The following is a 13644-nucleotide window of genomic DNA, read 5'->3' on the forward strand; positions in this document are numbered from 1 at the left end:
AGATTACAAGCATGAGCCACTGCTCCTGGCCAAAATTGCTGGTCTTGAAAATAATAGTATAAATGGGATCCAAAGTTAACTGAAGAAGCAGAGTAATGGTTAAGAACACAGATACTCAAGACTGCTTAGGTTCAAATCCTGGATCTGCCATTTTCTTGAATAAGTGACTTATCTCTCTTTGCCTCAGTTCTCTCATGTTTAAAATATGGAGAATAACAGTCTGGTGTCTCACATGGTTTTAAGAAGACCAGCTAAGTTAACACAGAAAAAGGACTCAAAACAGTGCCTGGCACATGACTGCCATAGAGAGTTAGTAGATAATTAATACAATTATTAATGTCTCTGTTATTATTGAGCTATTGAATTTATGAAAAAGGCAGCTTAATATTTCAAAGTAGACTGAGTTCCTTAAAGAAAAGCTCGTTCAGGCCAGGCACTGTGGCTCATGCATGTAATCCCAGCACTTTGGGACGCTGAGGCAGGCCAATGCCTTGAGGTCAGGAGTTTGAGACCAACCTGGCCAAAATGGCAAAACCCCATCTCTACTAAAAATACAAAAATTAGCCAGGCCTGGTGGCGGGCCCCTGTAATCCCAGGTACTCAGGAGGCTGAGGGAGAAGAATCGCTTGGGCCTGGGAGGCAGAGGTTGCAGTGAGCTGAGATCACACTGCTGCACTCCAACCTGGGCGACAGAGTTAGACTCCATCTCAGAAAAAAAAAAAAAAGGAAAGCTCATTCATTTAAAGCTGAGCACAGTATTACCTAAAGCCCTTAAGTCAATACATATTTCAATGCATGAAAAGATAAAAAAAAAAATACATTTCAAAAAAGAATAAACAAAACAAAATCAACTGCAACTGCAACACAAATATTCAATGGGAACCAACCTGACACCTCAGAGAACTGAGGATATAAACTACAAACAACCAAACAACTAAAGAGCAAGATTTTCAAACCGTCTTCTGCAGAAAGGCACCTTGGGAGCCATTTAAATGCCAAGAAGCAGCAGGTCCAGAACACCTGCCTTCATGGAAAATAACTTTGCTTATACCTGTTACATACACTGGAACCACACGTAAGCATTCATGTGAGAATGGCTACACAAAATTATAACATGTGAAACAATAAAAAGTGTAAAAAGAACGTAAAATGTACAGGCTGAGTAATTAGAATGATAAGCCCTTTCTCTTCATGTCATGGACAGGGTTCAAGTTCAAATTGTATGCTCCTGCCATACCCTCTTCTGGGCAGTTTCTTTTAAAGACTGCTCTATGGGTGGGTGGCAAGGAAGATGAGGATTGGCTGCTTTATTGCTATTTCTACAATATCTTTAATTTTCATCTATTTTTTTTCTTCTTTCTTTGCCAAGCTGTCCAGGGTAACCGGTCCTTCTCAATATATCACTGTTTCTCCCTCAGCGGCTGCCCCTCTGAAGCCCATTCCCTATAGTAAGTGCTATGAACACGCACTCTGTATTTTGCCCTTTAGTGCTAGACTTTCTCTTTCTGGAATGATTTTATCTGCCATATCTAAGTCTTCCATGCCCTCTACTCTTTTTCAAGGATTCTCTTGGGCTGTCCCCACCCGCAACTCTTCAAATTTATGTCTCTACCTACAGGTAATGTGAAGGTCTACATGCTGCTTACCAGAAGCCCATGTTAAATAAAATGACAAAAACGAGTTTAAAATTAAATGAAGGAAAAAGACATATCACGCCAACACTAATCAAAAAGCAAGAAGCACTAAAGAATAAAATGCAAGGAGGTAATGGACAATGGACACTAACAAAAAGCAAAAAACAATTTGCTATAATGTAAATAATTTGATGGTTTCTAAGGCCCTTATTTTTATAAAGTATCTTTACCCATAACAATAATTGCTTCAAAAATCAATCTAGGGCAGGGCACAGTGGCTCACGCCTGTAATTCCAGTACTTTGGGAGGCTGAGGCGGGTGGATCACCTGAGGTCAGGAGTTCAAGACCAGCCTGACCAGCATGGTGAAACCCTGTCTCAATTAAAAATACAAAATTAGCCGACGTGGTGGTATATGCCTGTAATCCCAGCTACTCGGGAGGCCGAGGCAGAAGAATCGCTTGAACCAAGGAGGCAGGCATTGTAGTGAGCCAAGATCATGCCATTGCACTCCAGCCTGGACAACAAGAGCAAAACTCTCTCAAAAACAAATAAATAAATAAAATCAATCTAAGCTGGGCACGGTGGCTCACACCTGTAATCCCAGCACTTTGGGAGGTCGAGGTGGGAGGATCATTTCAGCTCAGGGGACCAGCCTAGGCAACATAGTGAGACCTCATCTCTATGAAGTTCAAAAAAAATCAGCTGGGCATGGTGGCACATGCCTGTAGTCTCAACTACTCAGGAGCGCCTAGGTGGGAGGACAGCTTGAGCCAGGGAGGTCAAGGCTGCAATAAGCCCTGATGGTGCCACTGCACTCCAGCCTGGGTGACAGAGTGAGACCCTGTCTCAAAAAAAAAAAATAATAATAATAATAATTTTTAAAAGTTTTTTAAATTAATCTAAAAAGGCCAAGTACAGTGGCTCATGCCTGTAATCCCAGCACTTTGGGAGGCTGAGTGGGGAGGACTACTTGATCTCAGGAGCTCAAGATTCATCCTGGGTGATATGGTTTGGCTGTGTCCCCAACCAAATCTCATCTTGAATTGTAGCTCCAATTCCCACGTGTTGTGCAAGGGACAGGTGGGAGGTAATTGAATCATGGGGGTGGGTCTTTCCCATGCTATTCTCATGATAGTGAGTAAGTCTCATGAGATTAGATGGTTTTATAAAGGGGAGTTCCCTACACAAGCTCTCGACTGCCACCATCCATGTAAGACACGACTTTGCTCCTCCTTGTCTTGTGCTATGATTGTGAGATCTCCCCAGCCATGCGGAACTGTGAGTCAATTAAACCTCTTTTCTTTGTAAATTATCCAGTCTCGGGTATGTCTTTATCAGCAGCGTGAGAACAAATGAATACACTGGGTAACAGAGTGTGACCTCATCTCTACAAAAAATAGAAAATAATTAGCTAAGTGTGGTGGTGCATATCTGTAGTCCCAGTTACTCGGGAGGCTGAGGCAAGAGGATCACATGAGCCTAGGAGGTAGAGGCTGCAGCAAACTATGAGGGCACCATGGTACTCCAGGCTGGGCAACAGAGTGAGACCCTGTCCAAAAAAAACCAGTTAAAATTAAATAAATAAATAAAATCCAAGACCAGCTACAGTGCCTGTAATCCCGGCACTTTGGGAGGCCTAGGCGGGAAGATTCCTTGAGTTCAGAAGTTCCAGACCAGTCTGGGCAACATAGTCAGAACTTATCTCTACTAAAAATAAATCAGCTGCATGTGGTGGCTTGTGCTTGCAGTCCCAGCTGTTCAGCAGGCTGAGGTGGAAGGATCACTTGAGCCCAGAAAGTCAAGGCTGCAATAAGTCATGTTTATGCCGTTGCACTCCAGCCTGGGTGACAAAGTGAGACCCTATCTTTAAAAAAAAAAAAAAAGATCCAGATTTGCAAACCAGGTTATTACTTAACACATTGGACACATGCAAAATATATTTAACATAACTTATAAAACAGATGAAACCAGCAACACAGCCTGAGGATAGGATTATTTATCTTTTCCCTATCCCATCTCCTTGCCTACAGGTGAATTTTGTTCTCCATTCCCTTGCCTTTTTAAAAACTTTTTGGTATTCTCATCTTCTACAATGATTCTTAAACAAGGGAGTCACCTATTCATCTATAACATAATATATATTAAAGATTTTATTTAAATCTCTTTGTAGTAATGTAAGAGTACAGAAAACAAGGCACATTTCCAACCACACAAAAACTGAGAAAAGGCTCGGTGGCTCATGTCTGTAATTTCAACACTTCGGGAGGCTAAAACAGGACTACTTGAGGCCAGGAGTTCAAGACCAGCCTAGGCAACAGAGCGAGATCCTGTCCAGGGTCTTGCTTTGTCATCTCAGCTAAAGTACAGTGGCATAACCACAGCTCACTGCAGCCTCAACCTCTCAGGCTCAAGTGATCTTTTCAAATTGAAATGTAAGTAGCGTTTTCTTTTAATAACTGATGCTGACCTACTAACAAGGAAAAACAGATATATTCTATTCACCAAGTTGGCACCAAAACCAAATTCTAGTTAATCATATTTTGAGTCCAACGTTTTCATGTCACCAATTTGCATCACAAATGTACTCCTGTTTACTCACTATATTTAAAACAACTTGCAATGGCTAACATAACACTACAAATTCACAGTAGAAGAGAAGGACCCAGTCCATGTTCAGTTAGTACAAGATCAATGCCATTTACGTTAGGACTACTTAATGGTATGAAATTACTAAAGACATATAGATACAGAATAGAGAGAAATAGACTAGGCATGGTGGCTCATGCCTGTAGTCCCAGCTACTGGGTAGGCTGAGGCAGGAGGATTGCTTAAACCCAGGAGTTCAAGGCTGTGCTAAGCCATGATCATACCACTGCACTCCAGCCTTGGTGACAGAACGAGACCCTGCCTCCCAAAAAAACAAAATAAGAATTAAGAGGCCAGGTACAGTGGCTCACACCTGTAATCCCAGCAATTTGGGAGGCCGAGGTGCGTGGATCACGAGGTCGAGAGATGGAGACCATACTGGCAAACATGGTAAAACCCTGTCTCTACTAAAAATACAAAAATTAGCTGGGCGTGGTGGCATGTGCCTGTAGTCCCAACTACTCAGGAGACTGAGGCAGAAGAATCAGCTGAACCTGGGAGCCGGAGGTTGCAGTGAGCAGAGATCGCGCCACTGTACACCAGCCTGGTGATAGAGCAAGACTCTGTCTCAAAAAAAAAATAAAGAAAGAATAAAGATAAATATATAAGGCAGTATAGACATGTCTGCTTAAATGAAAAATCATATATATTAATAAGAACAGATTGCCAAGTTCCTCAACCAACTAAACGTAAGTAAAATAAAACCAAGGTAGAAAGGCTGGAGTGCAGTGGCACAATCTCAGCTAACTCCAGCCTCTTGCCTCCCAGATTCAAGCAATTCTCCCACCTCAGCCTCCCTAGTAGCTGGGACTACAGGCGCACACCACCACCCCCAACTAATTTTCGTATTTTTTGGTAGAGATGGGATTTCATCATGTTGGCCAGGCTGGTCTCGAACTCCTGACCTCAAGTGATTCACCCATCTAGGCCTCCCAAAGTGCTGGGATTACAGGTGTGAGCCACCACGCCTGGCCCAGAACTTACACTTTAGATCAACTGTACTGTATACACAAACATTAATTGATTACATACTTGCCTGCTTTTTCTCCTTCTTCCATCATATGACCTTTGAGAACAAGGGCCTCAAGTGTTCATTAAAATGAAGAGAAACATCTACACACCCATGAGCTCCTCAATAAATTCAAATAAATACCTTGCTGTGGTTGGGAGGTAAGGTGCAATCTTGCTCAAGCTACCTTAGAGGGACTAAGATGAGCAATGTCCCACCACAAATCTTACTAAAAGCACCGTACACACTGATGGTGGGACCCTGAGGAAACTAAAATAAGCAACTCACACCTTAAATCTTACTCAAGGGAGTTTACCCTTTTTCCTGCACACACACAAGACCAGAAGAATGACTGATCCTTCACCTTAGCTTCACTGCTATACTAAAAATCATACCCATGCTGAGACATGGGACACATGAAGAAACATGTTATCAAACTGTTCAAGTGCCAGAAGTTCCCCACCTCTACATGCTTAAATATCACTTCCTTCCCACTTTAGCCCCTTAAAATTACTTTTCTGTCTTAGTGGGGCCAGCTACAGAATTCTCTCTTTTGTGTCCCTGCTACCCTGCCAAAAGCTCTAATAAAGCCTTATCTGAGAAAACTCTTTTTCTATTGCATCGAGCACCCTAGAACCTGTGGTTGTAACACTAAGAAAACAGTATTTCTTACCTCAAGCAATAAACACAAAAACAAGAAAAAAATTTTAAGCCACACTTACCCTCCAAGCAAGTCTGCAGTATCACTTTGTTGATTCATATTGACAACCCTCAAGCGGTGGCCTTTTATAAAGAAAGTGCAGAAGTGTTACTCCAAAAATTTAAAGACTGATAATATCCAGTGTGCTCCTTAAGGCTGTGGGAATATGGCATAGGGCTTTATTTTTTGAGACAGAGTCTTGTTCTGTCAACCAGGGTGGAGTGCAATGGTCCCATCATGGCTCACTGCAGCCTCAACTTCCTGGGCTCAAGTGATCCTTCTGTCTCAGCCTCTCGAGCACCTGGGACTACAGGCGTATACCACCAGACTTGGCTAATTTTTGTATTTTTTTGTAGAGACAGGGTCTCATGATGTTGCCAGGCTGGTCTTGAACTCCCAGGCTCAAGCAATCCTCCTACCTCAGGCTCCCAAAGTGCTAGGATTACAGGCATGAGCCACTGCGCCCAGCAATAAGGTAAATTTTCAAATGTGCATTTGCTCTGAATCATGAGAGCCCAGAAGTTGGAGACCAACCTAGGCAACATAGTGAGACCTCGTCTTTACAAAAACCGTAAAAAATTAGCCAGGCGTGGTGGCACACGCCTGTAGTCTCAGCTATCTGGGAGACTCAGGTAGGAAGATCACTTGAGCCTGGGAGGTCAAGGCTGCAGTGAGCTGTGAGCTCGCCACTGCACTCCAGCCTGAGCAACAGTGCGACCCTGTCTCAAAAAGAATAAAAATAAAAAGAAGAAATAAGGTATAATGCAATATGTAGACTATAATCCCATATCTGTTTTGAAATAAAATCTATACGTGCATGTATTTGCATAAGCATAGATTGGAAATGAAATAATTTAATAATAATCTATTAACAGTAGTTATTTCCAGGCAGAGATTACATGGGGGGTGCTGGCACTTTTTAAACTCTGTGGTCTTTGGATTTAGTATTTTTAAAAAAGGAAAAAAAGCAGTCAGTGTGAAATGTCTGGGGGCAGATTTATTTTGTCTAGGGATTACCTGTAATGTGAGCCAAGTATTGGACAGTAGAGGTTTTGCCAGTCCCAGTCTCTCCCACTAGCAACACAGGCTCCCCTTTGCTGACACACACTGCAAGCTGCTCAATGAGAACAGAGGACGGCCGTGTAGCAGCAAAAGTGAACTTCTCCCTGGGAAGGAGAAAAAAGAGTTTAAAAACCACGCTGCAAACTTCTCCTAGTTTTGCTCTGGGAAACCAGATATTCCAGATTCAACAAACAAGGATGAGAAAACAGCTCACAGTAACGGTCCTCAAGCTATACCAGATAGTCTTACAACATATGAAAATTACAGAATTTAGTTGCTCTGCAAACACTGAATACTCACACATCTGATACCATGCTAGGCTCTGGAGATTAAAAAGATCAGTAAGACAAGACTATCCGTACCAGTTAGCTCATCTTGGACAAATTACTTAATCTGTCTTAGCCTCAGTTTCCTCACCTGTAAGATGTGGGTAACAACAGTACCTAGTTGTAATAGGTTAATAATCTTTCCCCAAACTCATGTCTACCCAGATCCTATGAATGTGACCTTATTTCAAAATAGGGTCTTTGAAGAAATTTAATCAAATTAAGATAAGGTCATATTGCATTAAGGTGGGTCTTGAATCCAACGACTGGTGTCCTTATAAGAGGAAAATTTGGTGACATAGAAATACACACACAAGGCAGAGCACGGTGGCACACGCCTGTAACCCCAACACTTTGGGGGGCCAAAGCTGGCAGATCACAATGTCAGGAGTTCAACACAAGCCTGGCCAATATGGTGAAACCCCATCTCTACTAAAAATACAAAAATTACCCGGGCATGGTGGTAGATGCCTGCAGTCCCAGCTACTCGGGAGGCTGAGGCAGGAGAATCACTTGAACCCCGGAGGCAGAGGTTGCAGTGAGCTGAGATCACACCACTGCACTCCAGCCTGGGCAACAGAGCAAGACTCCATCTCAAAAAGAAAAAAGAAAAGAAAAAAATACACACACAAGGAAGAAGGGCCACGTGACAACAGAGACAGAACTTAGAGTGATACAACTACAAGCCAAGGAACACCAAGGACTGCTGGGAGCCAAACAAACCAGGAAGAGGCCAGGCACCGTGGCTCAGGCCTGTAATCCCAGCACTTTGGGAGGTCAAGGCAGGTGGATCACCTGAGGTCAGGAGTTCAAGACCAACCGGGCCAAGATGGTGAAACCCTGTCTCTACTAAAAATACAAAAATTAGCTGGGCGTGGTGGTGCACGCCTGTAATCCCAGCTATTCAGGAGGCTGAGGCAGGAGAATCGCTTGAACCAGGCAGCCGGAGGTTGCTGTGGACCAAGATCGCATCACTGTACTCCAGCCTAGGCAACCGAGTGAGACTCTGTCTTAAAAAGAAAAAAAAAAAGAAAAGAAAGAAAGAAATCAGGAAGAGGCAAGAAAGCATTCTCCCCTAGAGCCTTCAGAGGGAGGAGCATGGCCCCGATGAAACCTTGATTTTACACTTCCAGCCTCCAGGACTGTGAAAGAATGTCTATTGTTTAAAACCACCAAGTTTATGAAAATTTGTTATGGCAGCCCTAGGATACTAATATATTAATTCACAGAATTATTACAATCACTACATGAGAAAATATGTAAAATTACAAAGTCAGACATGTAATAAGTATTTAATGTTACCTCGATCTCAGAATCTTACACAACCCCAGCCTTCCAGGAATTTACAGACTAATGTTAGACATAAGCCTGACTTCCAACTGAGGCATACTTCACTAAATACACTGCAGTGAATAAAATCAATAATTAATCTTTGGTAGTGCCAAATCTCTAATGACTTTCATCGCCTCTTTCACCTATTAATATCTAATTTCACAGAACATACTTTGGGAAAACACTGCTCCTTCCCATATAGCATACTACAGATATCCCAGTTCAGACATGTGTTTTGCGCAAAGACAAGAGGCTGAGCTGGACCTTCTATCAAGTTTCTGGAAACCCCACAGTTGGCAGCTTAGTTTAGAGCCCTACTTACCTCTGTATGTGAACAGCCTCACTTTGTTTCCGTAGAAGCCGCACTCGACCCACTTGCAAATCTAGCTCATTGATCACAATTTCTGGTTTATAAAGTTGACAAAAGAATTCAGCCTGTAGAAGGTAAGATTTCACCTGAGTAAAAATCCACATGCTTTTGGAATATTTCCTCATCCAGAGGCTTATTTTGACCCTCAAATTAGCACTCTATAAAGAATCATTCTCTACTTCCCAGATAGTTAAGTTGGCTTTTCATAAAGAAATTTCTTTTTTCATTTTCCAAACTTCTAATATTATGTTTTTCACAACATTTATCATGTTTCCCTAAAATGGTACTTTTCGAATAAGCCCTACCTATACATGGAGTGAACACACTGATATATCCAACAGTAAGTCTACACCTAAAAGGTAAGAAAAAAAAAAATCAGAGAAATCTTTCTCTAGCTATGCTCTCCTCTGCTTTAAATTTCTAACATAATGTAGGAAATCATGGTACATCTGACTACAGCCAAAGCAAAAAGAGCTGTGGCAGATGCTCCTGGATGTCTACCCAACAGCCATTCTTCTCTTCTCCAAAGAACACAGATTTTGTTCAGGTTTGGGGCAGGAGTGAAAGAAGCAAACTGCTCTGGGAAAAGTGAGCCCTTCCACAACAAGAGAAGATGAATATTGGTGGAATGAATGTTCATGGTGGTTTCATTCTTCTTTCTTATGATTAATATATGTATCATTTAAGTCCCTTTCAGTAGGACGTTCTATGACCTCCAGCCAAAACCATCACAACTATTTCAGAAGCCTTATAAAAATCTCTACTACTGTAATTCCTGACATAAGATCTTTTAGAGTCATTATTCATGTGAGAATGTCAGATATCTGCTTCAAGATGAGCCCAGACATTTTTCCAGACACCAATGCCACTGCCGAAAGGATCCCTCCTCCCAAAATACGTATTTTGACATAAAATAAGAATGGCAAAACATTAACAATGTCAGCAATGAAACAAAGTAGTGAGTATACAGGTATTCATTGGTACTACTCTTTGCAATTTTTTTTTGTTTATTTGGTTGGTTTTTATCAGAGAAAGAGTCTGGATCTGTCACCCACGTTGGAGTGCAGTGGCACAATCTTGGCTCACTGCAACCTCTGCCTCCTGGGTTCAAGTGATTCTCCTGCTTCAGCCTCCCAAGTAGCTGGAATTACAGGCATGTGCCACCACACCCAGCTAATTTATTGTATTTTTTTTTAGTAGAGACAGGGTTTCACAGTGTTGGCCAGGCTGGTCTTAAACTCCCGACCTCAGGTGATCCACCCACGTCTGCCTCCCAAAATCCTGGGATTACAGGTGTGAGCCACCACGTTCAGTCTCTTGCCAACTTTTCTAATAAGCGAAAATAATAAAAAAGATGGAAAAACTCTGCATTAAGTTATAGACAAAGGTATTACTAAAACATAGTTACAGTCCTGAGTCTATTACCTACAAAATAAAATAAATGCTCACTAAAACACTGAAGACACAGGACATGAGGAAGCTCCCTTTAAGAATGTGGAACATGGCCACGCACAGTGGCTCATGCTTGTAATCCCAGCACTTAGGGAGGCAGAGGCAGGTGGATCACCTGAGGTCAGGAGTTTGAGACCAGCCTGACCAACATGGAGAAACCCCATCTCTACTAAAAATACAAAATTAGCTGGGTGTGGTGGCACATGCCTATAATCCCAGCTACTCGGGAGGCTGAGGCAGGAAAATCGCTTGAACCTGGGAGGCGGAGGTTGAGGTGAGCCAAGATGGCGCCATTGCACTCGCGCCATTTGGGAGTTGTATGCCCACGAGAGGCCGCAATAAAAGCACCAACTTTTACAAAAGAGGCACCACTGCAAAAGCTGTTCCAGCTAAGGACTAGAGACCAGAAAGCAAGCAAGCAAAAAATCCCAGGCTCCTTTCAACAGGGAAGTAAAAAACAGCACACATACCTTTTTTCTAGAAATGTTCAATTTGCTTCCAATAACTTCTGCCATTTTCAGTTTGCTTGTATGCTCAGAAAGCATTGCTGTGAAACAGTCTAGGGCCTATTAAAATAACCAAGGTAAATGCTGACTGATTTTTAAAATAATATATTAATCACAGAACATCATTTTCCTGGCCACAAGAGGGAGAAACACAAAATCCAGCAGGAACATTTCTCTAAAAATGAAGGGAGTGCAAATAAGCACCAACCCAGGACTAAGGACCTGACCACAATGGAAAGACAGGACACCAACAAATATAAATAATTGACTACTGAAATACTTGCCAAATAAAAAAAACAAACAACAACACACCCCACTTTGCAAATCCTAGCTTCGGGCAAAGAAGAGCAATTAGTGTTGACCACTGGGTACATGGTTCAAGGAGAACTGACTCATATAGTGCTGAGGTAATATCAAAAGACTGCTTTCTAACCGCAAGGAAAACACTAGGTGTGCAATACCTCATGGTCATTATCTTAACCTAGGACTTAATCTTAGCAACTACCAGTGAGCCAACCAGTTATGTCTTCTGATGTGATGAAATATAAAATACCACCAAAAATGGATTGTACCCCAAAAATGTTAAACTTGAATTCATCAAGCATTTTTTGTATTTTCTACTTACAGAAAATATGAGAGATAAAACAAGGTAAAGGACACCCATAGTGTGGAATTGAAACCACCTTTGCAAAGATTATGACAGAGCAATCTAACATGGCTGACTCCATCTTACTTCTAAGCCTCACAGGCTGGCCATCTTCACTCATTCCTAGGCATAGGCCAAGCTAACCATAGTAGGAATTTAGTTTATAGTTTAACTTGGAAGCAAGGATGATAATAGTCCCTCCCTAAAACTAACCCCCTCTTTGCTTAGGGACTGAAACCTAATGAAAGACCACAAGATTAAGATTATGGTAGGGGCCTGAATTCTGCTAAAAGGTAGGTGTAGTTTCTATAATCCCTTAGTGCTCAGTAGTCATGTGGCCAGAGGTCACAAGACTTGTGACTTCCCCAGCTGCTCCTGTAGATAACACCACTATCGTAGAAACTAAAATTGGCCTTTTGAGGTGATTTTCAGATTTTTGCATTCCGGCAACTAACTAACCCCACCTGACTCAGTCACCCCACCCAGAAGTAGACTCAGTATACAAGATCATTTTCCACATCCCTATGAGTTCATCCCCAACCAATCAGCAGCACCTATTCCCTAGTACCCTGCGCACCAAATTATCCATAAAAACCCTAGCTTCTGAGTTATCAGGGAGATTGATTTGAGTAACAATTCCATTTCCCATATGGCTAGCCTAGTATTCATTAAGCTCTCTTGAAGACTGCTTTGAGTACTAATAAAACTGGTCTCCCATACAGCGGGCTCTGCATGAATTACTCTACTGCAATTCCCGTCATGATAAATTGTCTCTGTCTAGGCAGCAGGCAAGGTGAACCCATTGGGCAGTTACAATCTGATCTATCTTTTCATCCTTTTTAAAAGTATTTTATATTTTTGTCCTGACAGTTGAAATACTCAGAATACAACATTTAATATACAGCATTGTCTCAACTAATAAAAAAAAAAAGAGAGAGAGAAAATAGGCCCCCAATACTGCAAACTGCTTTTGTCTCAGTGGTAGAGTTAGTAGTTAAGTTTCTTCCATCATCGTTTCTATTGTTTTTTAACAAGAAGAATCTAGTCCTTTTAAAATTAAAATATATTTTAAAGCCGTAATTCTAAGTAAAGTCAGTTTACAAGATGCAAAAAGACCCAAATAATGGCACCCCTAAAATTCAGTAATAAGCAGGAAAACTTACACCCAGAAATCTAAAGTTACGAACATCAATATTAAAAATATAGGATTTACTACTGTAATACAGTTATCCCTATGTATTCCTGGGGGATTGATTCCAGGACCTCTCACGGAAACCAAAATCTGAAGATGCTCAAGTCCCTTATATAAAATGGCATAGGGTGACCAGGCACGGTGGCTCACGCCTGTAATCCCAGCACTTTGGGAGGCTGAGGCGGGTGGATCATGAGGTCAGGAGATCGAGATCATCCTGGCTAACACGTTGAAACCCCACCTCTACTAAAAATGCAAAAAAAAAAATAGCTGGGCGTGGTGGTGGGTGCCTGTAGTCCCAGTTACTTGGGAGGCTGAGGCAGGAGAATGGTAGGAACCTGGAAGGTGGAGCTTGCAGTGAGCTGAGATCATGCCACTGCACTCCAGCCTGGGTAACAGAGTGAGACTCCATCTCAAAACAAATAAATAAATAAAATAAATAAATAAATAAAAAAGGCATAGGGCCCATGTCAGTATGTAGAAAAGTAAGACAAAGAAAAAAAGTTTTACAGATGTAGAATCTGCATATAATCTATGCACAACCTCTTTATTTAAAACTCTAGATTATTTATAATACCTAATACAATGTAAATGCTATGTAAATAGTTATTACAATGTATTGTCTAGGGAATAATCACAAGGAAAAAAGTCTATACATGTTCAATACAATCATCATTTCTCCCCTGAAATATCTTATTTATTTACTTGCTTTTTACTGTCCACCTTAAGGACAGGAATGGAATATTTTAGATCCAAGTTTGGTTGAC

The 13644-nt window shown here is 41.6% G+C and overlaps 1 protein-coding gene across 1 annotated transcript in view; it reads right to left on the minus strand.

Moving 5' to 3' along the window:
- The window catches only part of MDN1 (midasin AAA ATPase 1), a 179395-nt gene that overhangs the window by 123315 nt on the left and 42436 nt on the right, over window positions 1-13644 (minus strand). Inside the window, exons 12-15 of the mRNA XM_030809472.1 lie at window positions 11004-11099; window positions 9034-9146; window positions 7009-7157; window positions 6014-6074 (exon numbers count right to left, since the gene is read on the minus strand). Of these exons, the coding sequence (XP_030665332.1) occupies window positions 6014-6074; window positions 7009-7157; window positions 9034-9146; window positions 11004-11099 (419 nt within the window). The remainder of the gene's footprint in view (window positions 1-6013; window positions 6075-7008; window positions 7158-9033; window positions 9147-11003; window positions 11100-13644) is intronic.

Source organism: Nomascus leucogenys, chromosome 3, assembly GCF_006542625.1.
Source record: "Nomascus leucogenys isolate Asia chromosome 3, Asia_NLE_v1, whole genome shotgun sequence".
NCBI classification, from domain to species: Eukaryota; Metazoa; Chordata; class Mammalia; order Primates; family Hylobatidae; genus Nomascus; species Nomascus leucogenys.